The sequence below is a fragment of the Limanda limanda genome, chromosome 13 (genome assembly GCF_963576545.1).
Source record: "Limanda limanda chromosome 13, fLimLim1.1, whole genome shotgun sequence".
NCBI classification, from domain to species: domain Eukaryota; kingdom Metazoa; phylum Chordata; class Actinopteri; order Pleuronectiformes; family Pleuronectidae; genus Limanda; species Limanda limanda.
The window spans coordinates 4,613,091-4,640,703 of record NC_083648.1 but is presented as its reverse complement, the minus strand read 5'-3'; the positions used below and the strand labels follow the sequence as shown (position 1 = coordinate 4,640,703).

The following is a 27,613-nucleotide window of genomic DNA, read 5'->3' as shown; positions in this document are numbered from 1 at the left end:
CTCCAGTGAACCGCCCATGTTTTTATATCATCTCCTTTTTACTATATACTGTATTTAGAATAGAATTTGTATGTACCTGCTCACCAGTACAACTTAAAATCAGACAAATAGATAAGAAGACAATACATTCAAATTAAAATAGCTGTTCAATTTCTGTGGGCTAAAATTCAACAGTCACTATAAGAAACTGTTTAGAAGCAGAGTGCAACAATTCAAACCTTTTTAAAACCAGCAATACAAAGACTGTGGGTGTAAATGCAACAGACATTAGTTGAGAATTATATTGAGGATAATATATAAATTCTGTTGCCAGAGTTTCCACAGACTCTGTTTTCATAAATACAGTTTTACAGGCAGCGGAGGTCTGGCTCTTTCTTGTCAATCACAGCAGCACAGTGCCGGGTGATTGATCAGCTCAGCAGGAAATGTGTCTTTAAGATGGATTAGACCCGATGCAGGGAAACAAATTCACTTCCCAACAAGAAGTCAGATAAAAAGAGCAATTTTGCAAGTGTAGATGTTACAGAAGAAGTGACAACTGTTAAATATAGAAATGCTCATCTGGAGCTGATTCGGCTCTGAAGGGAATACAACGATCAAACAGCTGGATATTAACTTGCCTTTCATAGAATCTGATTCATGGACAGTTTGCTGTGTCCTTTATGAAACAGCCGGTTTGATCCAATGTGTGACACACTAATAAAAATCTGAACAAATGCTGCCCGACAGGCGTTTCCCCTTCGAACCACCAGGAGCAAAATGATAAACCAATTTCACCGGAGTGAGCGAGACTAAGTGGTTGTGTTGTTTCTCTCAGTGGAAGTTAGTCTGATCCAAACAGACACATTCTAGAACCCCTGCTACAGAACAGTGTGAGAACGTTTACCAGTGTTTCTCCCCCCCCCATGCTCACTTGTACTGTATCCTACATTAATGGGAGTTGGATCTGACATTACATCACTCGCTTGCTTTTATTCTCACTGCAGGATAAACGCTGTTCAGGTGCTGTGTGTGTGTAGCTCCCGAGCGCGTCGGGGGGGGGGGGGGGGGGGTGAGGCCTGAGGAAGGCTGCCGGTGAGACGCCGGTGCTCAGACACAGCTTCCATCACCGGGCTGCCGCTCGCTGCTGCCTCAGCCCCCGGATCTTTCCCCGTGTTAAAAATGCATCTGGGCAGCTACAGCCCGGAGAAGGTAAAATATGAATGACAGGCTACAGTAAACAGCCGCTGTACACACACACAGACACAGAGACACACACATTCCTGTACAGACTGGCTGCACCAGAGCACTTAGAGCCTAAAGTGATTAATGAGTGTGACGTCACAGCACTATTAAGACAAATTACATAAGGATAGAACATGTAGGACAGCGCCAGTGGTTGTGTAAAATAAACTGGGTCACATTTTTGCATGCACTTTGCACCCGAGCTGCATGGGATGACCCCAAAGCTTTTCCACGGTATAATTAATTCCAGGGGACAAAACATCACAACACCATCTCTGCATACAGCATAATATAATCCTTTATTTGGTACTTTTAGTAAATGTTGCCTGCAGCAGGCACGAACAGAACAAACACACAAAACATCTTCCAAGTGCATCCAGTCCAACAATCCTCCATCCCCCCTCTCTGGTTTCCTTCCTGCTCGTCTCCTGCGCTCAGAGCAGAGCCAGGGCGATGGACGTGATGATGGACAGACCAATCACGGTGTAGCCGGTGCGGTAGACCTCTGGGATCCTGAAGCCTTTCCCGATGTCCCACCACTGATTTAAATAATAATAATAAACAAACAAAAAAAAGGAGAGAAGAGAAGGAAAACGATTTAGAACACGAGACACTGTCAGTTTAAGAGTGCTGACAACTATAATCCATTTTCTATCAAAACTGTAAAATAAGCAAACATGACAAAAAATGAAAAATGTGACCAATTACAAAGTTCACATCAAACCAGAAACACGGTAATGGAAACAAACGACATAAGAACCTTAATTACACTCTCGTATGAGGAAAAGAAACATTTGATGGGTCTATGAATACAATTATGAAGTCTTACCAAGTGGCGGACGCCATTAAAGGTGTGGAACGACAGAGGGAAGGAGATGCCAAACTTGGCCAACCCGATGAGAAAGGGCCCGACAGACAGCGAGTGGATCAGGTCCAGGTAGTACGGGTACTGTCCGGGCAACGCCAGGGCCAACACCGCAAAGGCTGAGATAGCTGCAAGGAGACAAAAGCAATTTTATTAGTTTATTATGCATGCGTTTCGACAAGAAACACATCAAGCACCAAAAACACAAATACAATCTGTTTCCCTGCTGACCACCACACTTTTAACAGGCTCCTCATTGGCTGCATGTTACTGCTCTGAACAGCAGGGTCAAAGTTGCTGATTCTGTGCCGTTTAAAAAGCAGAATGGCAGGAGAAGCATTTCATAATTTGCATGTGGAGGGTCTGAAACATAAAATTTAACTTTATAAAGTTTCTTATTTTAGACGTATTTTTGCATTAAGTACGTTTTCCAGCCCAGAAATCTGATTTTCCGACACTGTGATGAATCACGTGTGACACTTTGTTCAAGTTGTGAGTGGCTGTGAGTTAGAGGGAGGGCCCTGACCCTTATTGAACCCATTGACACGAAAGCAGAATTGAATCCAGCTTTTGCAGCGTGACACATCAAGGTCAACGCTGCTGATGGACGATGTCACAGTAACACGGGCTCCAGCTTTGCACCCGACCAGCGGCTAAAAGCTCAACAGCACATCAGCAGTCCGGTGCTGGACTCTGTTCTCTCATGCAAAGGGTTGAATTGTATTGAACAACCTGTGTTTTATAATGCCAGTAAACGCTCTTAGCAGAAATCAATAAGAGATGGACTAAAATGCCCCGAAGAGATTTGCAGGGTCAATCAAAAGCTGAGAGAGTGGCTTCACAGAATAATAACAACCAGAAAGGGCTCACACATGTTTTATGATTTTTTTTTAAAGTGTAATAAACTGTTTTAAGACAAAACCGACACAAGGAGACTATCAAGTCAGGGATGTGTTACCTCCGCTGAGCCCCACACCAGTTCCTCTGAACGTGACCGACATCACCATGGGCACGGACCATCTGCAACACAAAGGAAACACACAACACGTTTATTAGGTTTTCATGCTCTAATATTCAGAAATAACATCACTGTCCTCAAACATGTCCATCGCTGCAACTCTTTTCAGCCTCAATCTGAAACACACATGGTTGTAGCTCCTGTCTCTTTAAGGCCAGCTCTCTAAAGCCTAGTCTGCTCTGATTGGTCGACTAATTCCAGCGCATGTAGAAAAAGTCGACCTCAGCTAATCTATTTGTCCTGACTTTAAAAGGGGGGGGGGGGGGGGGGTAGGGTTAGACTAGCTGCAAGGCGTGCTACTGACTGTTTCAGGAGCCTGTTTTCCATGGGGGAGAGAAACTCCCTTTACCACAGACTTTAGGTTTTTTAACTTCTGCAGAACTTTTACACCCAAAAGAAAAGTCCTATAGGACACAATTAGGGAAAGAGAAACTTAACAGAGCGTACTGTCTCTTTTAAAACAGATGGCAGCGATGGATTTAAATCCCTATATCTCAAACGTTACAAACAACCACTGGGTGAGGAGAGAAAGTGCCAGAGACAAAGTGCTCGGGCACAATTCAGCCATAAAAACAATCCCAGATGACGGATGAATGATCAAATTAGCCAGAAGGGAAACCTGGTGAGAAACTGCAAGGTAGACACACCTTCTTTTCTCGAGGTTTTATCATTCTAATAACTGCCTGACAGTACATCAGAGTACTTATTGCACTACATGTATCCACAGGCATACAAATCTCTGGTAATGGGAGCTTGTCCTGCTGTTTTACAAGCGTTAAAAGATTGAAAAGACTGCAGGATCTGAACCGCAGCATCATTCTCCACTCGGATAATGTGCTGCAGGAGACTTTTATTGTCTTTGAAAAATATGTAGCTGAAATTGTAAAACATAAATGGAGCATATGGTTTCACTTGAACAACTGAGTCATCTCCATCCTTCACTCGAGAGTGTTTTCTGAACAACAACAGGGCAACACTCAGTGCGGTGTGTGGGATGAGGAACATACTGGTAGATGGCGAGATGTGGAGACATGGGTCGATTTAATTTGGCATTTTTGGCCCAGAACTTGTTCATCTCCTCCTTCGCTGTGGTTCCCATTGGAGCCACACTGTAATGGAGAGAGAGTTAGTGTTTGTATATTTTCATCTTATGTACATGATGATGGACATAGTTCTCTCTCACACACACACACACACAACTCACTGTCTGCAGATGACACTGTACTGTGGTCTGGCGAGACACACACCCGGACGGGCAAACGCCCTGAAATCAAAAGAGAAGAAAGAAGTTTTAAAATTAATATTTAACAGCAGGGTTTGTGTGTCTGTGGTCAAACGCTGCTGAGGAAAATCATACAAACACACAGTATCTTGTACCTTTAGGGATTTTGTGACCAAAGAATCCATCAGAAAATACAAATAATACAAATATCATACAAAAACAAACAAGGGATTATTTAAATTATAAGATCTGTCATGAATTTACAATGAGAATATTTGCTCAGACTTCTTTTTTCCGACGACATAATTTGTTAAACAAGGTACAATGTTCAATCTACTTCTCATTTATTAACCATAAAACAAATATCCTGTACTGATCAAAAGTTTTAAGCACTTCAGATGTTTAGATTATCATCTATCAGGAAGGACACTGATCCCAAATTATTTCTGTGACATAAAAATGACTTTTAAATATACAGCCAGTCATAAAAGTGTCATGGAGTTTACTTTACTACTTTTATTCTGTGTACTGAACTTACATAAATAAAAAAATCTATTAATGGCAATAGTTATAAAGGAATTCCCACTGTTAGTTTGGGTAATTATCGTACCCAAAGCTTTTGTTCACTGATGAAGATATTTAAATGGAATATACACAAAAGCAAAGGGCGTGACCTTCAGACTGTACAGTTTCTAATGTGTACAGCCTATATGACATATGGTTATGGATCTAAAACCCTTGTTTATATATGGATAGACTGTAATCACCATGATTTACAGATGGATTATATTTAAAGATGAAGGAAACATTATGTTTTAACTCGTGCCCTAGATTATAACCCATTGAGGCAATTTCACCTATTTAAATATCTTCATTAAACTCATTAAAATCAGATTTTCACTGAGAGAAATTGAGTTTCTGTCGTATGATCACATTTTGGCTCGACACTGGGAAAACAATGTTATTATAGCGAACATATGAGAAAAGGAAGGGGAATCTCTTGAGTTAAAGGAGAAACAAACAAACCAGGAGCAGTGATAAGAAGAAGACAAGGTGAAGGACACTGTCCTTTTCTGTAACTCACACCCATGGTCCTTGAAGTGGACAAAGTTCAACTAGTATCTGACTTTCCACACTGTTAATAACCTGTCCCTGAAGGCACCACTGTGGGCTAACTCCAAGCTAGCTCAAGCTAGCTCAAGCTAACTCAAGCTAACCCCTCTTAGGAGATAAAGAACAATAACAGCAGCAAATCACGCACATTTAAAGAGTGAATGAAGCAAACCGAGCAGTTTCAATCCGGCAATAATATCAATTACACCCAAAGTCCACTTTCAAAGCTAGTGTCCACACCCGACCGCCGTTAGCATGCTAGCTAATGCTAGCTAATGTCAGCTAGCGTCACGTAGCTGCATATCTACCACACACACGGATAAAACCCGTCATGTGACCCACGTGTTAGCCGCCTGGGGCTACATGCTAACCTGTGGGTGTTGTCCACGTGTTAACATGCTAAGCTAACACGTAAATACGACTCTAAACACCACAGACACAGAGAGGCACAGACAGACTGACCTTAGCAGCAGCGCCATGTTTGACAGCCTGTGGGCGGAAGTGACGTGAGCGGATGTTGTTGTTCAGCCCCGTTCATGTCGATTCCATGAGGGCGCGACTCCAGAAGGTCAGAGCAGGTCACAGAGAGGGGGGGGGGTAGAGGGGGGGGTCTATGATTCTAATGTTCTGTCTGTTCTTATCTCCATCTCTCTTTTTCTTTTTCATTTCATCTGTCTTTCATTTTATCTCTCTTTCTCTCTTTCATTTGATCTCTCTTTCTTTCTTTCTTTCTCTCTATCTCTCTTTCTTTTATCTTTCTGTTATCTTTCTTTCATTTCTCTCTCTTTCATTTGATCTCTCTTTCTTTTATCTTTCCTCGTTTTGATCTTTCTTTCTTTCAGATTAATGAGATTTGTTTTCAAACTACCAGCAACATGGTTTCTAATTTACCTGTTTAAGCAACTTTGTTATTTTTGTTGGTTTGTTTTTTTAGATTTTATATGACAGTTACTATTCCTGCCCCCCGCTCTCTCTCTTCCCTCCCCTCTTTTCCACCCACCTGTCCTTTCCACCAACACTTTTCTCCCCTCCCCCCACCAGTTGAGGCAGGTGGCCATCCAAATTGAGTCTGTTTCTTCTGACTACAAAATTAGCTTTTCCTCTCCACAGTCTTCTTCTTCTTCTTCTTCTTCTTCTTCTTCTTCTTCTTCTTCTTCTTCTTCTTCTTCTTCTTCTTCTTCTTCTTCTTCTTCTTCTTCTTCTTCTTCTTCTTCTTCTTCTTTTTTCTTGTTGTTGGAACCATCTATGGATGGAACTGTTGGGTTCCTCTATAATTCTGTGAAATCTCCACTTTACTTTTTAAAAGTATGTTGTTAATCGGTCATAAACACATAAAATTTTATTGAATTTGTTCTAAACTCTCTTCTAACTTTGTAACTGACTGAAATACGGATGTATTCATGTTATAAGATTGCATCGACGGATGTTATACGCCTGGACTATTATGATGTATTTTAGCAATTTCACTGCTCTGATGATGCTGTTATTTGGTGCATGTGACAATAAACTTTGATTTGATTTGATTTGATATGATTTGTAGTGGCCATTCAGAGCCTGTTGAGCATCAACTGGTCGATTTACCAACAAAGTCAAAGTCAGGGAAGATGAGTTAAATGCTGAAAATGCATTTAATTGTTAATTTTAGAGATAGTAATCAGTGTAAAACATACTCTTTTTTGTTTCAGATGTTGTCCTTTGTATTCTAATCTGTTTTCCAACAGTTTATTGTAATCTTCGTCAAAAGCAACTGAAATGACTCAGTAGAGCACAAACCTCGGCCAAGAGCCAACAATCCCTTTAACTCCATCAAGCCTCAAAGCTAAACCAGCACAACAACGCAGATCATAGAATCATAATCTCCTCTGCAGAAGAATGATCGGTTGAATAAAAGACAAAAACTAATCTCCTCATGAAACCACATTTAAATCCACTAGATCTGGATAGTTTTATTTGGATTACACACACGCTCATAAATGTCAGTCTCCTCAATTTGTTTTTCCATCAAGATCCGTAAAATGTAAAAGACAGTGATATAAATCAGTTATTTTGCTCCATCATTTAATATAATGAAACTTTATATTTAATCTCACTTGGCCCATTTCCCAACCAACCAACCAACCGACAAGCAAATGGACAGTGGTGAACACAAAACCTCCTTGATGGATGTAATAATGAGCAATAACAGAAATGCAATGAATAATAAATGAATCCGAGGTCAGGGATATTTTGGAATATATTTTATTTGGTACACTTCATAAGATAAATGATATTAGACACTCCTACAGCCAAACAGACCATGATAACATCACGTTGGTAGAAGTGTACAAGGCACCAAGTAGTTCTGCTGGAAATGTTTTCTGAGAAAACAAAACCAAAACTCAAGGCAGAACCAAACGGCTTATATTCAGCAGTTCCTTTTTATTTTATGATAATCAGATTTGTGAATTGATCCATGTGAGATCACAACTGACACACACTTACACTCACACACACACACACACACACACCCACAAACACAGCTCTACCCTCCCAAACATCCATATGCATACACACCCACACACTCTCACACACACTCAACTCACATGGACATTGTATGAATGTTAATAATACGTCTCCCGCTCCACCCAACCTGGAAGAGAGAGAGAGAGAGAGAGAGACAAAAACACAATATGAGAACGAGAGAACGAAATGACAGACGAGCAGTTTTCATAATACCCTTTTGTGTCGCTCTATTTGTATTCATCTCGCCGCCTTTGTCTCTGTACATTTCCAAATGAATCCCCTTATAACTCTAAGAGTCTGATCAGCAGCCCGTGACGCACAGATTAACAGAAATGATTAACTGTCACTATAGATTGTATTTGTCTGCCCGTGTCCTGCCCCTCATCAGACGGAACGCCGTGGCGCTGAACAGATCCCGAGCCATTGTTGTGTGTAGGTATCTTGTGTGTGATCTTCGGGGGCAAATCTCAAGTGTCTTCATCAGCCCTGCTTTCATTTCCTTTCTCGTCATTTGCTGGCGTTACTGCTGCTGTTGGACAGATAGAATCTGTTTCCTGGTGCAAGGTTACGAGTTGACGGAGTTAAAAAAGATTTATGCCGGAATATTTGTCATTTCGCTCGCAGCACTCTGCTAAAGATTTTTTTTTACCTCCAGGCCAAAAGAGGAATCACTTAATGTTTTTTTGTGTATTGTTCTTTTTCTGGCTTCATCCAAAAAAGGCTGGAAATATCTACTGTGTTCACTTGTCTGTTAATGAGCGAGATATTTTAAGAAAGCTTTGGTCGCATTATATCAAATTAGATCACAGGGGTGAAACTGGTGTGTGGTTTTTACTGTTGGACGTTTTTCTTGCTGTTTTTTTTCCCCTTCATTTTATCGAACAGATTTCCAAAGCTAACTGTCGGGCAGCAATGCATTGACAAGCGTTTCTGTCAGAAATCAAACCTGGAAGACAAACAGTCATCAGTCAAGTGTTGCGGAGGCTGCAGTTCTGAAAGCTCCGGGGAATTGTTCAGCATCGAGTGGAGCTGCCTGATGCCTGATGAGTTCCAGCTGCTTTGATAAGGGTTAGAACTAAACCCGCCTATGTGGCTGAATGTAGGATTAACTCACAGGCGAGTTCTGGATTTTGTAATTTATGCAGAATTGCCAAAGAGCAGAATCTGCTACAATCGTGGACTTTATCCCAAAGAGAGAAAAGAGAGAGATTTCACGACAGCTTGCTCCATTTTAAGAAACCCGTAATTAAAGCTTACATCCTGTGTCGTCAATAATCATCTTTAATTGCTCCAGATATTTTTTAGCAGCAGTTTCTGAAGTTCTTTTTTTTTTTATCTCAGTTCGAAATAGTTTAAAGCTTGTTTCATGCATTTCTTTAGTGCTCCTTTAAATCTGTAAAATATCTTTTAAGGATCCTTCAGGTCAGATCAGCAGAGCAGAGGTGAGATGACACTCTACTCTTTCCAGATCTTTATTCCTCCTGACAGACCGCAGCAGAGCTATCCCATCACTTGGCTTTTTTTTTTTTCCCTGTCAAGCTTATTAACAAGATAAATAAGGTTGAAACCTTTTAATCTTGCTTTCTCTTTAATAACTGCTTACCTCCGGGGGCGGATCTCCTCAGAATTAATTTACGGACCTCATCATAAATGAAGATGAGGAGACTGTATGGGAAGGCACAGAACCACCACATCGCCCTGGGGGGGAGGAGGAGGAGAAGAAAAGAGTAGAGATGGATAGAGAAGCAGTGAGTAACAGGCAGAGGGCTAATCATTCAATTCATGGCAGTAATTTTTGGCATATTAAGGATAAGTAGGTGGTGTTTGAGGGGAGCACAGACTTCTTTTTAAAGTCAAGAGTGGCAGGCTAACAGGGAATCCCCCTTTGAGAGGTTGTTTCTCAGGTGGATGTGTATGTGAATATGCAACTCGTACTTCAGGGGGTACATGCGCAAGGCCACGTCCATCCCCGGGCAGTAGGAGAGGAAGGCAGCGAGAGCCGTCTCCACAAACAGGCCGAAGATCAGGATCCGGTTCCTGAAAACAAACGAGAACAAATCAAAGACAGAACAAGAAAGGACTAATCTAGGTTGAGGCTAATTAAAGGAATTCTCACTTATTTCCTGCCCTCCTTTCATCCCTCAATCCTTCTGCTGCCCCTGGATCACTTACTTCATGCCCTGCTGGAAGAGGGAGTTCCTCCTGGTCTTGCAGATGACCAGATCCGCCCACTGGACGACCACGATGCTGATGAAGAAGCTGGTGTGGCAGGTGAATTCAATGATCTTCCTCTGCTCATAAGTCTGCCGGTTCAACAAACACACATGCATTGTATTTATTCCTGCACGTGTGTTGGAACTATTCATTGGTTGGTCTCTGTCCTCACTCCTTACCCACTGCTGGCCGTACGTGTCCTCCACGTCGTTGACCCCGCGGTCGTCCCACCTGATGCGAATGCCCACTAAGGTCCAGGGGAGGAAGCCGTTCTCAGCCAAAATCACAAAGTAGGTGAAGAAACCTGCCAGAGCCTGGATCATGCCTGGTTCAAGAAATGTGAAGGTTTATTCATCAATGATTACATTACATTACATGTCATTTGGCTGATGCTTTTGTCCAAAGCAACTTACAGTTAGTTCACTCATTATTTTAATATTTTTTATGAGGGCCCATTTAGGGGTTCAGTATCTTGCCAAGGACACTTCGGCATGCATATGGGGAAGAGTAGGGATTGAACCGGCAACCTTCTTGTTGGAGAACGACCACTCTACCCCCTAGGCCACACCGCCCCATGATACACCAATCTATTCCCTGACCTGAAGATAATGTTGCATTTTATAGGAGGGATTATATAACATAGTAATTGTGTATGAAGTTACCCTGAAATGTTAAATTCACTAAATTTATTTTGTGTGTTTTCCAGCCTAGTCAACCACTCAAGGTACTTCAGAGTCCAATTCACGTTTCACCCATTCACGCAAACATTCATACAGCGCTTCTATTTTGGATTTATTTTAAATTCATTTCCAGAAGACTTTCCTTGAATGAACTGCTCCATCTACACCCGAGACAACGTTCCAGTCGTTTATAATTACCTCCGGCAAAGAGGTAATTAAAAACCTTCTGTTGGTTTGTGTGTTGGTTTCTTTGGTTGTTTGTCAGCAGGATTACTCAAAAATCTCTGAACAGATTTCCACAGAACTTGGTTGAAGGATGAGACACGGGCAAAGAAGGCGCCGGTTAAATATTGGCAGGGATCTGGACAAAGGGACTGATCCAGGAAAAAGTTTGATCACATTCTCAAACATTGGGAAATATGGCGTTTTTAGTTTTTGGACATTTTTCACAGATATACGCATGAATAATGTATGTTGCAAATAAATCAGACTATGAGTCTTTGCAATTTCTTGTGACTGTTGTGACTGTTGTGACTGTTGGGCCTTGGCAGCGTTAACTCTCTATCTCAGGATCTCTGTCTCTCTAATAACTTAAAGATTAGAAACAAGGAATGTATTGGGAAACTATACAGAACCATAAATTGGCGAGTCTTCGTCTTTTTATGTGTATTTATTTGTGGCTAACAGATCAGTTTTTATAAGATTACAGTGTAAGTCATATCCCTGCAAAGTGAACAGTAGGAGTCGATGGTAGCTTTAGATATTGAGCCTCAGTGCACCTGGTTTTTGTCACTTCATATATTAAAAGAAGAACCAGGTGAATACATCTTCCTCCCTCTGCCCTTGACGATGTTCCTATCTCGTAAAGTAAATGACTCCAGACAGCTGCACAATAGCCGATGGTGAGTTTTAATTTCATGTTTCCAAATGGGTTTTGTCTGAGTGGGTGTAACACTTTCCACATGATGGACGTCTTACTTTAGGGCTTAAGTCTTCACATTAACAAAACCTCCACAAGTAGGATATAAGAGAGGCTTATTACTCGTCTCATTCATTACGTTGTTAAATTAAAACCCTGCATTATTTTGAAACCAATAGTGTAACAAATTTGACTGTCTGCTCTTGTCCTCACCGGTGGAAACGTATGATGAACATTTGTACATTTGCACTGACTGTTACTTTTTTTACTACTGTTTATCCCGCCTTTAGTGTATTCATATATATATATTTTTATCCTGCTCATAGTGTATTCATCATTCTTATATCATACTATTTCTCTTAATACTGTAATATTCCATATATATTTCTTACTGTACAGATCTTATTTATTTACATTTTAACTTTAATATGCACAATACTCTGCACTTTTACTGCCTTTTTTGCACTTCTGGTTAGATGCTGAACTGCATTTCGTTGTAAAAGTACTTGTACTGTGCAATGACAATAAACTTATATCTAATCGAATCTAATGTTCTTAATTCCACTGTCACGTTTATCGCGTGTCACTCTCGATCAGATCGGATCGGAGTTCACTGCAGAGGTGTTAGGACTCCGAGCTGTGATGTCAGAGCCGCTGGTTTGTAAAACCTGATTTGATGTGACCTGCAAAACTTTGGCCAGAGCAGCCTCTGTGTTTTCAACGTGTTCCGCTTTAAATTACACGTCATCCGATGGAACCCTGTCGTATATTGACCTATTTTAAAAGCCTATGAAATTGGGCCAGCCTTTGATTCTTCACTATTCCCAAAACATATAAAACCAGAGATAAAAAAGGCAAGCATTCAAAGTGAAGCTCCAAACCAGAGCAACATGGCAAAAGATTAAGAAGAAAATAGTAGCAGGCTCTTCTCTCAATTTGCTGTAAATGTCAGGACAATTATTTAGAAAATTGTGGGCCTCTCTCCCGACTGGTGCTCACCTCTATATCTCTTCTCCTTAACTGTAGGTACCTAAACATTTACCCAGGCGGAGAGAGATGACTGATAAATGTCAATAATTAATCTTTTCATGCCGGAGTTGTTTATCACGGCTGTAACTTCACCACAAGTCGCAGGGATTCAGGTTTAAGAGCCGTGGTGCAGAGAGGAGACATGAGAGGACGAACCTATCTGTCCGTAGGCCATGCTGATCAGACGCTCATTGACCAGCTTGTCCGTCGCCGGGTTCCTCGGCTGGCGTTTCATGATGTCGCTCTCCGCCGTCTCGTAGGCCAATGAGATGGCTGGAACCTGGGAGAAACAGAGAGGGGGGTGGGGGGAAGGGAACAGGAAAGGCTCAGAGGCATATGCACACTCATTACGCAGCCTGTTGGATGAATGTGCAGGAATTTGTCTTTTGTGGCATCGGCACAAAGCCGCGGTGACAGAGCCAAACACCGGGGAGGACAAGACACGGCTCTATTAATATAATACTGCATTCAATCAGCGCTCGGAAGGAGAAAAGACGGAGAAAGGGCAAGGAGGGAGGAAACAGGGAGGCAGTGACAGTGATGGAGGGAGAGAAAGGGAGAGGAGACACCGGGAGAGAGAGAGAGAGTGAATTTTCAAGACGCTCATAAAAAAGGGAGGGGAGGGGAGGGGAGAAAGGTTCCTGTAATAAAGATCCTGTATTGGCTGGTTTTACCAGGTAAGCAACTGGGCAATATGTGTGACTTAGGGCGGGAAATCTCTGTGACTTAGAGATTTCTTCGGAGGGATTTGAGGCGAAGAATCTTGCTCGGCGTGAAACTGAACACATGCTCCGTGGTGGACAAATCCAGTTTGTTTAGGTTTTACACTTCCCTGACCCCCCAGCAGCTGACGGGGGGGAAGAGGATGTGACTACGCCCGGCGATGATTCCTCACACCTCCGGAAAGCGTACGTGTGTAATATCCACATTTTAGTCTGGAAGCCGTTCTCGAGTGCGGCCACGTCTCGTCCTGATAAACATCTTTTTTCGCATGCAGCCATCTTTCTCCACATGGCAGCGCCGGCTAAAAATAATCATCTCCGACTCCAAGAGCTGCTTGTTACAGCTGACTCTCTGCGGAGCCCTGGAGCCGCTAGCCTGGAGATGAACTAAGCTGTTAACAAGCTGTTAACAACCTCACCAGCAGATGTGGGAGATTTGTGGTTTTTCACTTGTGTACTGTACGATCAACACACTTTTTTTCGATACATATTTCAATATTCTTCATTTTGGGGGGTCCTCCTCTTCAAAGCAGACATCCAGCTGTTCTCTCCACCAGCGGTTATTAAAGACATGCTTTGAAGGGAACAGGGGTGGGGGGGGGGGCTTTATATGCAAAATAGGTGCACAAATTAGGTGCTTTTCAACTTCAAGCATCGCATCTTTAAAGACGCCACTTTCCCTCTGATCCCAAACAGTTTAGAGAATATTTGTCAACATGAACAAATTTGTCCTGCTGATCGAAAAACCACAGAGGGTTTATTATTTTTTTTTTATCTCACCTGAGAAATATAAGTGGAGCTGCTTTATTAACAATGTGAGCAAGCTGTTCCCATTTATCGTCGCCTCGCGGGGACTGTAAATGCTTCTCGGCAGTCGGACGTGAGGCCATAATAATACACGCGGCCAAAAACCCTTTTGCCTTCGGGCTCCTTGGGATGAATGAGAAGCGGTTTGGCTAATGTCTGGTGGCTGGAAGCAGGAAGAATTCAAGTTTAAAGTGATGAACACGAGTGAACAAGTCCTTTTTTGAATATGCCACCTTCATCGTGTGCTTCCTTTCTTTTGTAATGATGGATTACGCCCCTTAGGCAAGTGCCGTGCCAGCAACTCTTTCTTTTTCTTGTTGATGCTGGAAATACAATGGAGGAGAAAGACTGGCATCTGGAAATGGCAGCGGTGCGAAATGAAAATCTCTATGTGAGCGTCACACGGTCTTTGTTCCACATCAACAAATGGACGTCGGTAGTTTTCCAAAAGACGGATTTCTCCCACTGACAAGGAGAACCTTTAGAAATCCAACATTTTGTTCTTTTTACCTTCGTGCTCTCAAATCTGACACCGGTGTTAACGCCATTTTCCTTGAGGAGAACTGTTCTTTGTCATTAGCTATGAAACAAGCTAGTGATTATCATCCTTCAAGGTTCAGTGTGTTAGGTTTAGGTGAAAGGGATCTATAGGGATCTATAGGCAAGAGGTCTTTTCTCTCGTGTCTGATTTGTTGATCATTTTGGTTTAATACACACGTCCTTTCAAGACACACAGAAAATATCAAATATTTAAGATCTTCTTCCTGTTCTCTTGTCTCTTCATTATTGTCTTGACATTAGTCAAAGTCAGAAGTCTCAGATGATAAATCTGAAGTCAAATCCTTTTCATATCACATGTTCAAGTATAAGATTTCCAAAATACTCTCCAGTCTCTGCTGCTGCATCAAAAATGAACTTTGACGTTTATTTTTTTTTTTTTTACATCTCCTGTGTCTCTGATTCTCTCTCTCTCCTCCACTCAACCCTCCTCCACTACCTTTTTACCTTCGTGCTCTCAAATCTGACACCGGTGTTATCGCCATTTTCCTTGATGAGAACTGTTCTTTGTCATTAGCTATGAAACAAGCTAGTGATTATCATCCTTCAAGGTTCAGTGTGTTAGGTTTAGGTGAAAGGGCAGATTCATTATAAAATGAAAGCCCTGGTACAAGTACAACAAAGTAAAAATGTGGAATATGGCCAAAATGGCCACTAAATGCAAAATAGCAGGCTTCCTGTGGCAGTTTTCCAATCGCACTTGATACTTTTTTGTTTGTCTGGTCATGATACACCTGTGTATCGATTTTTGTGAAGATCGGTCAATGTGAACACGTTCCGGGGGTCTCGGGGGGGCACCGTTGAGCCATTTTGCGACGCACATTGAAAATTCCTTCAGAATACGTAAATTTTCACCACTTTCTAACTTTCTGCAAATTTTGGTACGAATTTGAGCATGTTAAAGCCCTCAAAAGCCAATTAATTTGCCTGAATAATAATAATAAAAATGATAATAATAATAATAATAATAATAATAATCCTTACAATTTCAATAGGGCCTCACCTGTCAGGTCAGTGCTCGGGCCCTAATAAACCTGTTGATGTTTTCACTTGTGAGTCTCATCTAAATTGTATAAAACCTCATCTTTGGTTTTTGTGACTTCCTGTAAAATTACACGAGAGATTGAAAGTAGCTTTAAAAGCTGAAGGTCTTTAAATACAAACACTGGAAACCGATATCCAAAGAGCCAGAAGACTAGTGAGCAATTAGTGTTCAGCAATCAGTGCATTATTCCTTCAAACAATCGGTTTTCCAGCCGAGTACATTATGTGGTAATTATTCAGACGCGTAGTCAAAGGTATTGATTATAATAATGGTAGAAAGCTGCAGTTTCTGAGGGGCTAATTATCGGAGGTGAGGCTTCACTCCCCCCCCCCCCCACACTGCTCACCATGTCAGTGCCGAGGTCGATGCAGAGGATGGTCACTGTCCCCAGAGGGAGAGGAACGCTGGCGATGATGAAGAGGAGGAAGGGTGAGATCTCCGGGATGTTACTGGTCAGCGTGTAGGCAATGGACTTCTTCAGGTTGTCAAAGATGAGACGACCTACAGCGATAAGAAAGAAGAAGAAGAAGAAGACAAGGAGGAATACTTCAAAGCAGAGCTGGGAAATACGTCTATATTGATATATTATTAATAGTCAGACAGTACGTGAGTAGATATTGGATGATATATCGGTTTGATAATTCTGTGGTATAGTTTGAATGTTGCCTTTTACCTCATGTTACAGACTCAATCGAGGTAAAGTGAACTTTCCAGACTTATAGATATAAAGTAGAAACACACTTCACTGTGTCTGAACGCCTCCAGCAACCAGCACATGTTTCCCCAGAATCATATGAGGTCACTGTGACCTTTAACCTTTGACTTTCAACAACAACCAACATCTAATAAGTTCATCTTGGAGTGCAACTCAATGTCTGCACCAAATATTAAGAGATTTCCCAAAGGTGTTCTGGAGATATCGTGTTCACAAGAGTGGAGGTCTTTTCTCTCGTGTCTGATTTGTTGATCATTTTGGTTTAATACATAAACGTCCTTTCAAGACAAACATAAAAAGATCAAATATGTAAGATCTACTTCCTGTTCTCTTGTCTCTTCATTATTGTCTTGACATTAGTCGAAGTCAGAAGTCTCAATTGTTGAATGTGAAATCAAATCCTTCTCATATCATATTTTCAATTTGAAGGTTTCCAAAATACTCTCCCGTCTCTTCTGCCGCATCAAAAATGAACTTTGACGTTTATTTCTTTTTTTTTTTAAATCTCCTGTGTCTCTGATTCTCTCTCTCTCTCTCTCTCTCCTCCACTCACCCTCCTCCACTCCGGTCACGATGGAGGCGAAGTTGTCGTCCAGCAGGATCATGTCAGCCGCCTGCTTGGATACATCAGAGCCGGCGATTCCCATGGCAACGCCGATGTCGGCTTTCTTCAAGGCCGGGGAGTCGTTCACGCCGTCACCCGTCACAGCCACGATCGCCCCCTGCACCCACCAGGGCGGGAGAATAAAGAAGTGTCAAGAAAAGAGCGATAACTACCATGATTTAAGCTTCTCTCTCTCTCTCTCTCTCTCTTTCTTTCTCCACTTCTCTCACCGCCCCCCCCTTCTGTCTTAATAATGTCTTTTCAAAGCAGCTCTGGGGAGATTAAATGAAAAAATGGAATTGAGTTGTAATCATTCAGTCACATGGGGAGAGAGTCAGGGTGAATTGATGCATGACCTCAATATATTGGGAAGTGTGCGAGTGCATACACACGCCTGTTTTCAGCGGCTCACGCACGAGAGCTCACTTTGAGGCGTATATGAGGTTTAATTTGAGGCTGGACCGTATAGTTTGTATCGTATACGTCACTGATACACACTCGTATTCACCCATATTCTCATATAGAGGAATCCACCGAGTGTACACACATTTAAACGTGCACACATACGCACAAATGCTCGTATTCTTCTATTTTGCCACCTGCACAACCAAAGATGCTCAAATACTCTCACTCTCACACACACACACACACACACACACACACACACAAACATGCACACATTCACAGAAAACTGCATTCAGCTTTATATGACAAACACACCTGCACTCAGAAACATTCGAGCATTCATCCAGACTTTATCACACAAACAAGCACGGCCATTTAAACACACACACACACACTCACTATTCAGTTGTCCACCTTCAAAAAAGGCCCAAACACACACAGACACACCCACACACCCACACACCTGCACTCACACAAACAACTTTATTCAGCCACATCTCCACACAAACAGAAACATTCAAGCATTCATCCAGACTTTATCACACAAACAAGCACATACGTTTAAACACACACAAACACACACTCACTATTCAGTTGTCCACCTTCAAAAAAAGGCCCAAACACACACAGACACACCCACACACACCTGCACTCACTCAAACACACACACAACTTTATTCAGCCACATCTCCACACAAACAGAAACATTCAAGCATTCATCCAGACTTTATCACAAACAAGCACATACGTTTAAACACACACACACACACTCACTATTCAGCTGTGCACTTTCCAAAATAGGCCCAAACACACACAGACACACCCACACACACACACCTGCACTCACTCAAACACACACACAACTTTATTCAGCTACATCTCCACACAAACAGAAACATTCGAGCATTCATCCAGACTTTATCACAAACAAGCATGGACGTTTAAACACACACACACACACTCACTATTCAGCTGTGCACTTTCCAAAATAGGCCCAAACACACACACAGACACACACACTCCTGTGCATTGACCTGTCTCTGGCAGCCCTCCACGATGATGAGCTTCTGCTGGGGGGAGGTGCGGGCGAACACGATCTCCGTGTGGTTCCTCAGCAGGTCGTCCAGGTACTCGGAGCTCATGTCCTTCAGGTCGGACCCGTGCACCACACAGGCCTTGGCATCCCTGCCAAGCACACAAAGAACCACCGGGAAAAAAGACTTCAGTGACACCGGGGACAATTATGCAAAGGGGGGGGCATTGACATTTTCTTGTTTTCTCCTCAAGTCTGTCTTTTTCTGTTTTCTCCCCTCTTTCTCTCTCCCTCTCTCTCTCTCCCTCCCTCCCACACACACACACCTTCATGCAAACAAAGCCTTTTTCATGCACTTTGTCTAAAGGAAGAAGTTTGACATTTTAGAAAATATGCTTATTTTTTCCAGCAGGAGGAGAAGTTGAATATCACCGTGGACACATTGCTCAGAGTTAATGGTTTTTTACAGGAAGCTACGTGTCAGATCCGCTCTTTGTAGAAACTGAGACTTCATCGTCATATCCAGCTCGCAAATAAACTTGTTTTCAACATTTCCCACAATCTCACATTTACAGAGAAGTTATTGTTCGACACCTGCACCCATTGCTTAGTCTGACACACACACACACAGACACACACACCTGGGGTTAACTTGACTCAGAGGGATGTTCAGTCTCGCCGCGATGTCTTCAACTGTCTCCGTGCCCTCAGAGATGATGCCCACACCTTTGGCGATGGCCTTGGCTGTGATTGGGTGGTCCCCGGTTACCATGATCACCTGAGCACGGGCAGAAGGTCCCATAAATCACGTGCCATTATCACGTTAACCCCGCTGTAGCTCATCCGCGCGTCATGTGTCACAGCGGTCTTGAGCTACAGCGCAGCAGCTATAAATCATCTCCCCGAACGTGTTGTGTAGTTACAGTGAGAGAGAATGGCGCTATTAGGGGTTAGCGGTTCACCTCCAGAAAAAAAAACAGATGGTCTAACAGGGAGAATAATGGGTTTAAAGCCGAGAACAAGGACTGCATTTGCCTTGGGTCACTGTAGGCGACAGGCTGAGGGAACTTTTGGATATTTCAACAACAACAGCTTAACAACGAGTCACATCCTTGGTTTGAGGCGGAATATTTTCATCTCCACTGCAAGAAAATATACTAGTTTCAATGTTCAGTGATTAGTTTTAGTGACTTGCAAGCTGCTTCGTGTCCTGAAGGAGCTCTCTCCAAATACATCGTCCAATTTATCGTAATAATCCAGATATAAGAAAATCCGACAGCAGCAGACAAAAATAACGTCACTTCTCATTTCACCATCTAAATCTGGGATACTGGTTTGTCCTCTCTTCCCGTGGATAAAGGAATAAACCTTCATTAAAAGTTAAAGCAATATATTTGGGTTTTGGGTGGATTTGAGAACCATGTATGTATAACAGCCTAATATACAGACACTCATAGGAGGCGGCATCTCAGCCAAATAATTTAAAAACCTTTTATGAAAAAGTAAAGCAATAAAAAAAAAAATCATATACCTTTCTGAAAATCCCCACCACCGCTATAATATACAGCAGGACATAAACAGACTGAGTGAAGGAGCAATAAACTCCGAGCACTTTATATTGCACTAAAGCTTTTTGGACTGATGCCAGAGGAAGCAGCTGAAATGTGCGTGCTCACGTTAACCCATTAAGGTCAGTTAGACACTCAGACTCTCATTTATCAAACTGCTCAGCTGTGACGTGAAGGTTTTACAGCTGGAAAACATCACATCGTCTGCATAGAGTTTAATTCTCACCCACTGTCTCATCCTGTTTAACCTCGAGTTCATCTTTATTTTAAATCAACTTGCAGAGAGTTAAGAGTTTTGAGCTGTACTGTGACATCAAATTTCTTCCCACGTCTTATCCTATATTGACCCAGTCTACACTTTGAATTCAACTTATAGTATATATATTTTGCGTAACACTTTAGTCACCATTTAACAAACCTATAATATGATGATTTAGACTTTTGAAGAAACAGTGTGAAGTCAGATCTTCTATAAACCTTCACAGTACAAATCCTGCTATATAAATGGAGGAATCTCTTTCAGTCTGTCCGTCTGTGTTTCCATTTTCTCAACAACCGCTCACCCGATCGGCTTCAAACTTGACGGGTGTGTGGCCGAGAGCACGAGAAAGGAACGGCGTCGGATGTGAAGTCTTTTGGATGAGCGGTCATCAAGAGAAGCAACAGACGGTGATTCTCCCATTTATTTTAAACTGTAAACGCCTGCTCGCTGTTACTATGGTATCTGTGTTTTCTTTTTGAAGTCAGACACAAGCTGCGAGCTCCAGTTTGACGGACAGGACAGGAGTTTATTCAAATAAACAACATTTGCTTCCCTTCATATCCTCGTCATGTCACAAATAAGACAAGGCAGAGTTTAGAGTTTATACCACAAAACTAAATCTCTGGGAAAACATTGTGTTTTTAACATTTTCTAAGACAGGTCACGTTTTCTTTTAAATATTTATGAACTACTTTCATTCCTGTTTTCTGCCTCTACTAAAGGAAGCACAGCACCTACAAGACAACTACAACTGAATATGCAAAATCCCTTCCCCCATATTTGTATTCATTTTAATTTGATAACCTCATTCAGCTCATTACCCAATTTTGTCTCTGCTGAAAAGGTGTTTAACCTGCAGCCCGGCTTATTACTTCTCCGACTAAACAGCTGCTCTGTGTGTATTTGCAGTTCATTAACTTGTTATGGGAGTTTCCAAAGAAATCGACTGAATCTACATTTTACTCCCATAAACCTGATATTGGAACAGACCGAGTTCCTCCTTAAATGCCGTCTTCTTTAATTTCCTATTTCTCCTGTTGAAATGTTGTTGTGTGAACACAACCTCAGAGTAGCTTGTCTTCTTTTCAAAGCACATTCCCTGACTATGTTGTCAGCAGCTTCCTCTAAGGAACTTCGTTTATCCATCGATTAGCATCTATCGGGCCCCGTGCAGAGGCTGCTTGTCATTTCTGCTCCATTTTGTGATATGAAAAGGGATTTGACATGCAAATCCCTTCACTAAAAAGCCTGTTAAATTAAGCCCCAGGAAAAGGCTTTTCAGGAACTACAATGAAGGTTGAATCGGTGGAACCAATTACCTTGATACCAGCAGAGCGGCATTTACCCACGGCGTCAGGCACAGCGGCACGCGGCGGATCAATCATGGAGATGAGACCCAGGAAGCAGAGCTGCTCGGTGGGAAAGTTGGTCTCGTCGCTGTCGAAGGTGAAGCCTCGAGGGAACTGAGCCGGAGACAGATTCAAGTGGCAGAAGCCTGCGAGACGAGAGGGATCAGAGAGGTGATCGTTCACAACCGGCTGAGATGACACCTCAGAGCACAGAGCAGCTGGAGTTCAGGAAACTTGTTTAGGATCTTTGATGTCAACTGACAATTTTTCTTTGAACTGTGAAAAAAAAGACAAATTTCTGGTCCAAAACATCCAATAAATATCGAGGATGCTCTAATGTTTGCTTTTTAAAGTAAATCACTATCAAAAAAATGAGGTAAATAAAAAAGGCTCTGAAAGGCACCTTGCTTTGTCCTCCTTATGAATACAAATCATTTTTTTAATTTTAAATGTAGATCTGTTGGTTGCATCTCTGAAATACAAATTGAATAAGTCAGTTTTATTAATTCATAATCCACCGCCCTTTGAAATGTGTATCTGCTAAACCAAATTAAAATGCTGCAGATGAAAAACACCAGGCTCGTTGTAAAGGTGTCGGAGCTTTTCTTCCTCACAAAACACCCGACAACCACCATCATCATCATCATCATCATCATCATCATCATCATCATCATCATCATCATCATCATCATCATCATCATCACACTCGGCATAAGTGAGATTTAATAATTAACATGATTTCAGAAGTTTCGCTCCAAATATGGTTCCTTTCCACTTGCTACTGTTAACAAGGTGACAGCCACTCTAACAAAATGAAGATAGCACATAATTAGAACCTTTGGCACTTAGAGAGACGACAGGTGACTGGTGACATTTACAGAGTCGTCTACACAACACTTTGGAGAAACTGGAAGTTGAACCTCAGCTCTTCACAACCCACGAATGTCTCCAACATTTTGTGCGACACGTGTAATATTAGGGTTTGACTCCATGTGGGTCTATCGTCTAAAACCTTTTTCCCTGGATTCGCTGTCATAATAAAAACATTCCACACTTTTATGGGGACATTCGGGGGAAACTGCCCTGTTTACCGAGGAGATTATAAAAAGTAAGTGCTGTGTCCAACCGCATCTCCCCCCAAACTACACACTCCCAAACGAGCCGGTGATAGATCGGTGCCGCCACACGTACCGAGCACTCTCTCTCCGAGGCCGCCCAGCTCCATGTAGGCGTTCTGGAAAGCTTCACTCCAGTTGTCATCCATCGCTTGCTCCTGCCCGTTGATCATAATGCTGCTGCACCTGTAAAATCATTCACAAACAATACTTATAATACACAAAATATCTGGAATACTGTGTCGACAAACGGCTGAAATCAACCACAACACACCAAACCTGAGCAAAAGTGGTTTAGCAAAAAGACCCGCGGCGAAATAAAAGAATCATATGCTCTTTAAGGAAATCCTTGTTTGTGCTTTTACATTTTTAATATACAATCAACATAGTTTGAAATAATAGCACTGTAAGTTTTAATTTATTCTGCATTAATTGTCCATGGAAATATTTATACAAGCCGAAAGGTTAATTCTACTTTGCAACACTACTTTGAAAAGGACGACTCTTCCAAACTAAGTTAGATTTAATTGTTTCACAAAGTCACACTGAAGAGGAGCTTGAGGACGAACCAGCGGAATTTTAATTTTACTTTTCACCAGAAAACCAACTGGGTCAGACTCTATGTCGCTTTACAGGAGGAGATATTTCCCCAAACTCTTTAGTTCCTTCAGGTCACAAATGAATTTTTTAAGATTTGTCCTTGAGGTTCAGACGGATGATGCTTGTTGGTTGGATCAATCCATTTAAGGATCCTGTCTTTAACTGACAATATGAAAAAAATAAAACTTTCAGAATATCTCCAGCCTTTAAGAAAAGTCCTTTCCTTCCCTACGTCACGAGTTAAATGAAAAACGAGTGAAAGTTCTGAGCTGCGTTTCCAGGGAGACGTATAATCGATTCATTATTGATTAACCCACCTGTCCAAGATTCTCTCCGGCGCTCCCTTCATGACCAGAATATGACCGGAGGGATTGTCCTCCACTTCATGGACCGAGAGCTGGGGGGAAGGAGGAGGACAGAGAAGAGCGGTGAGGACAGAAAACAGCAGGGTGCTTTTTCAAAACATGTTTAGCTTCATTTATGATGCAACGTGTAGTTTATTACCCCTTGTTTTGTCAGGCGAGGCTAACGGGATTCAGTTTTATTTTGAAAGAGACTCAGACTCTTATTGAAACTGACTGATGCACAATAAGTATTCATATGTTGTGTGTTGAAGGGACATTCATTCATACTCTCACATGTATTCCTGTGGTGCCTCCAGCTTGCATTGCACACACACACACAGACACACACAGACACACACACACACAGACACACACACACAGTCACACTCCCCCAGGTAATTTGTATCTGAGTCACAGCATATCTAATCTCAGAGAGAAGCGCAGCAAAATTGCTTTTTTCTTTCCTCCCTCCTCCTCAACGCAGACGTTCCTATTTTAAGTCACGGAACAGGTGCACAGAACACACACAGGAAGTCCTTTGTTTTCTCCAACATCTCTGCTCCCTTATTCACACGCTGGGTTCAAATCTCCTGAGGGACTGGGAAGAGACTGGCTGTTGGGAAAGTGAAGGAGAAACACACACACACACACACACACCCCTTCCTTAATTGCTGCGGTGCCCTTGAGCAAAATGCTGCAGCTCCATGTGATGACTTCAATACTCAGTTTTTAATTTAGCTCAGAGTCGTTGTTGACCTCCACACGATGAAGTCCTGCCAGAAGCACCGGTTCTGATCCATCAATCCAAATCCAACTATTCCACACGTCTCCCTTATACCCTTATATCTTTTTTAACTAAACCCTGTTTTTACAATACAGCAGAAACAGAAACCACTTCCCTATTTCCCACAAACAGTAGATTTCCAACGTGATGGAGACGTGTGAACACTGCATCGTCTCTGTGCCGTCCTCAGGTTGTGGTTTGTTGGGCGGCTTCCAAACATGAACGTGTGAAACCATGTGAATGTAAAGTAGGCGGTGGGTAGAAAGGAGCGTGGATGTTTAGGCTGCGCTTCCCCCGGATGCAAGAAGGTTAAACATGAATATGCATGACTCGCTCAAACCGTGTTAACCGCGCTTCTTTGAAAGACGTCATAATATATCGTCTATTTGAAGAGCATGGACAGAATTGCACAAAAAGAATGAATAGATTCTACAAATACAAATTGAAATGATATTTGACCGGCTCAGCATCAAAGGATTCATGGTCGATGTATGTACAGAACATCGTGTTTTAATAGCCAGAACATCGTGTTTTCATGGCGTGTAATCAAACTTTGACGCCACGCCACGGTCACACCGTGTGATTAAAAAAAAATCCGTCAGTCAGTTTTTATCTCCATCTTTTTGTGATGACACTCATCTCAATTTGAAGTTGATTCGATGAAAACCCTGGTACAAGTGTATCAAAGAAAAAATGTGGAATATGGCCAAAATGGCCACTAAATACAAAATAGCAGGCTTCCTGTTTTGTTTTTCCTATTGCATCTAGAGACTTTTTTGTTTGTCTGGTCATGATACACCTGTATATTGATTTTTGTGAAGATCGGTCAATGGGAACACCTTCTGGGGGTCTCGGGGGGCACCGTTGAGCCATTTTGCGACGCCCATTGAAAATTCCTTCAGAATACGTAAATTTTCACCACTTTCTAACTTTCTGCAAGAAATTTTGGTAAGAAGTTGAGCATGTTAAAGCCCTCAAAAAGCCAATTCATTTGCCTGAATAATAAGAAAGAAATAATAATCCTTACAATTTCAATAGGGTCTCACCAGACACCTTTGATGTCTGTGCTCGGGCCCTAATTACACTTACCAAGAATTTAATAGGATTCAATTCAATGGGAGACATGCTATTCTCATATTGGGGTTGATAATTTATCATTTCTGTTATAGTTTTAAAAGGATTAAATGCTCTAATGTGCAGAAAACACTTTCCTCCAACTGTTCATTGCTTCAGCTTCAGCCTCGAAAACAAAAGAACTTTAAAACTTGTCTTTGTGAGATCGTATAAAAAAGACCAGTGAGCATGAAGTGAGTTTATGAATCGTCTCTGGATTTGCGGCTCAGGCACAAAGAAGCTGCGATGTGACTCCAGTCCCGTGCACTATACCTGGTACTTGTTGGTGGAGTTGAAGGGGATCTCTGCCACTTTGTGGTTCCTGGCTCTCATGTCACGAACACTCCCGCAGCAAACCTCGATGCACTTCAGCAGCGCCGACTCCGACGCGTCCCCCGCGGTTTCCCTCTGGGGAAACACAGACAGCTCACATTAGCTCAGTTATTCACAACATGCATATTGAGAAAGGAGCCGCTGCCTGGCTGCCTGGTGTTTATCACACCGCTGTGCAGAGGAGAGGCTTCTCAGGTTGTGTGTTGTTTAATTGATGAACGCAGCACCTGAGAGAACTCTTCTTCTCTTCTACTGTGATGCAGGAAGCTCAGAATCACCTGCATCACCAGCACTTAGAATAACACCAGAACAAGTTCATAAAAAAATGATGGAAGAGCAAAAAACTGGTTGTTTTCTTCGGTTTAGAAGATGAAAAGATTTTGATTCTGGAAAAGTATAAGTATTGATTATTTTTAGATTTATGCAAAAGGCACTTTTAGGAAATAGAAGTAAAAGGCACTTTACATGATTACCTGTGGCAATAAACAGCAATGACAGCTTCCTAAGGTTGAAGCTAAGAAGTGAAGTGATGCTTTAAGAAATTAAAAATTCATAATTTATTCTGAGTGGTGTTCAGTGAAATATATATATATACTGACGCTGGATGTTTCTTGGGTATGGACAAAAATTTCAAATTAATTAATTTAAAAGAAACATTTATATATAAATAAATAAGTGAAATCCTAAATAAATACCAAAATATACAAACAAAAAACAATAATAGTCTTTTACATTTTACAATATTCTTTGTTGAAACAACTCTTGAAGATCAGATTCATCTCAGGTGTGTAAATGTCACCGGCTCACTGTTGACACTGAGAAAAGGTCAATGAATCTGAACATGTTTCCACGCAGACACCGAGACATCGTACGGTTGGTGTGGAGTTCGTGTGCCGATCCGATTTTTATTTTATTTTATTTATCCGGGGTTATTTTTCACATTTACTGGCTTCAACTTGTGTGACAAAGTTGTTTGTGAGATGCTCGGTGACAGACGGTCCATCAGGACTCGCTCACATCATCTGTGCCTGACAGCTGAACCGCTGCTGCTCGTAGGCATGTGTGTGTGAGTGTGTGTGTGTGTGTGTGTGTGTGTGTGTTATCCACTGTTGCCTTGGATAATGTCGGCCGATATTAATAATAATCATTTATTGTTGATAAGCCGATCGAACCAGCAAAACGTTTGAACAAGAAAGAAGTCACGTGGTTTTTATTCACCCTCTGTTTTATCAATATACTGATAATATAATTATAATCCACACTAGGTTTTGTTTTTGTTTCCTTTCATAAGAACATATTAGTTTATCTGTAATCAGTCTGGTCCCTGTTGCATCGACAAACTGATCATCTAGAAAGTTAGAGATCTGGACCGGTTGTGTGAGGACAGTCTGAGATGGAGACAAGTTTCTGAATCAGGGTTTCAGTTCCCCCCCCCGGTGCTGCTCGGAGCATTTAGAGGAGAATTCTCTT

The 27,613-nt window shown here is 41.8% G+C and overlaps 2 protein-coding genes across 2 annotated transcripts in view; both read right to left on the bottom strand.

The window, feature by feature from the left end:
• Window positions 1-1,504: 1,504 nt before the first annotated feature.
• Window positions 1,505-5,945, bottom strand: sdhc (succinate dehydrogenase complex, subunit C, integral membrane protein). The gene is made up of 6 exons (XM_061084321.1): window positions 5,905-5,945; window positions 4,312-4,371; window positions 4,115-4,216; window positions 3,048-3,109; window positions 2,054-2,217; window positions 1,505-1,763 (listed from the first exon to the last, which is right to left on the bottom strand). Exons 1-6 carry the CDS (start codon window positions 5,919-5,921, stop codon window positions 1,659-1,661), a joined length of 510 nt encoding a protein of 169 aa, XP_060940304.1. The 5' UTR covers window positions 5,922-5,945; the 3' UTR covers window positions 1,505-1,658.
• Window positions 5,946-8,042: 2,097 nt separating this feature from the next.
• The window catches only part of atp1a2a (ATPase Na+/K+ transporting subunit alpha 2a), a 39,001-nt gene continuing 19,430 nt past the window's right edge, over window positions 8,043-27,613 (bottom strand). The window contains exons 11-24 of the mRNA XM_061084109.1: window positions 26,084-26,218; window positions 23,887-23,966; window positions 23,046-23,155; window positions 21,825-22,000; window positions 19,317-19,453; window positions 18,677-18,827; window positions 17,187-17,355; window positions 16,265-16,419; window positions 12,943-13,066; window positions 10,338-10,483; window positions 10,117-10,247; window positions 9,880-9,981; window positions 9,548-9,642; window positions 8,043-8,071 (exon numbers count right to left, since the gene is read on the bottom strand). Coding sequence (XP_060940092.1) covers window positions 8,043-8,071; window positions 9,548-9,642; window positions 9,880-9,981; window positions 10,117-10,247; window positions 10,338-10,483; window positions 12,943-13,066; window positions 16,265-16,419; window positions 17,187-17,355; window positions 18,677-18,827; window positions 19,317-19,453; window positions 21,825-22,000; window positions 23,046-23,155; window positions 23,887-23,966; window positions 26,084-26,218 — 1,740 coding nt within the window. The remainder of the gene's footprint in view (window positions 8,072-9,547; window positions 9,643-9,879; window positions 9,982-10,116; window positions 10,248-10,337; window positions 10,484-12,942; window positions 13,067-16,264; window positions 16,420-17,186; window positions 17,356-18,676; window positions 18,828-19,316; window positions 19,454-21,824; window positions 22,001-23,045; window positions 23,156-23,886; window positions 23,967-26,083; window positions 26,219-27,613) is intronic.

Bases quoted from the DNA above. Each gene is read 5' to 3' on its own strand.
- sdhc (XM_061084321.1), bottom strand. The intron at 4,217-4,311 runs GTGAGTTGTGTG...TCTCCATTACAG, and splicing joins TACAGTGTCATCTGCAGACA to TGTGGCTCCAATGGGAACCA. The intron at 2,218-3,047 runs GTAACACATCCC...GTCTCCTTGCAG, and splicing joins TGGTGTGGGGCTCAGCGGAG to CTATCTCAGCCTTTGCGGTG.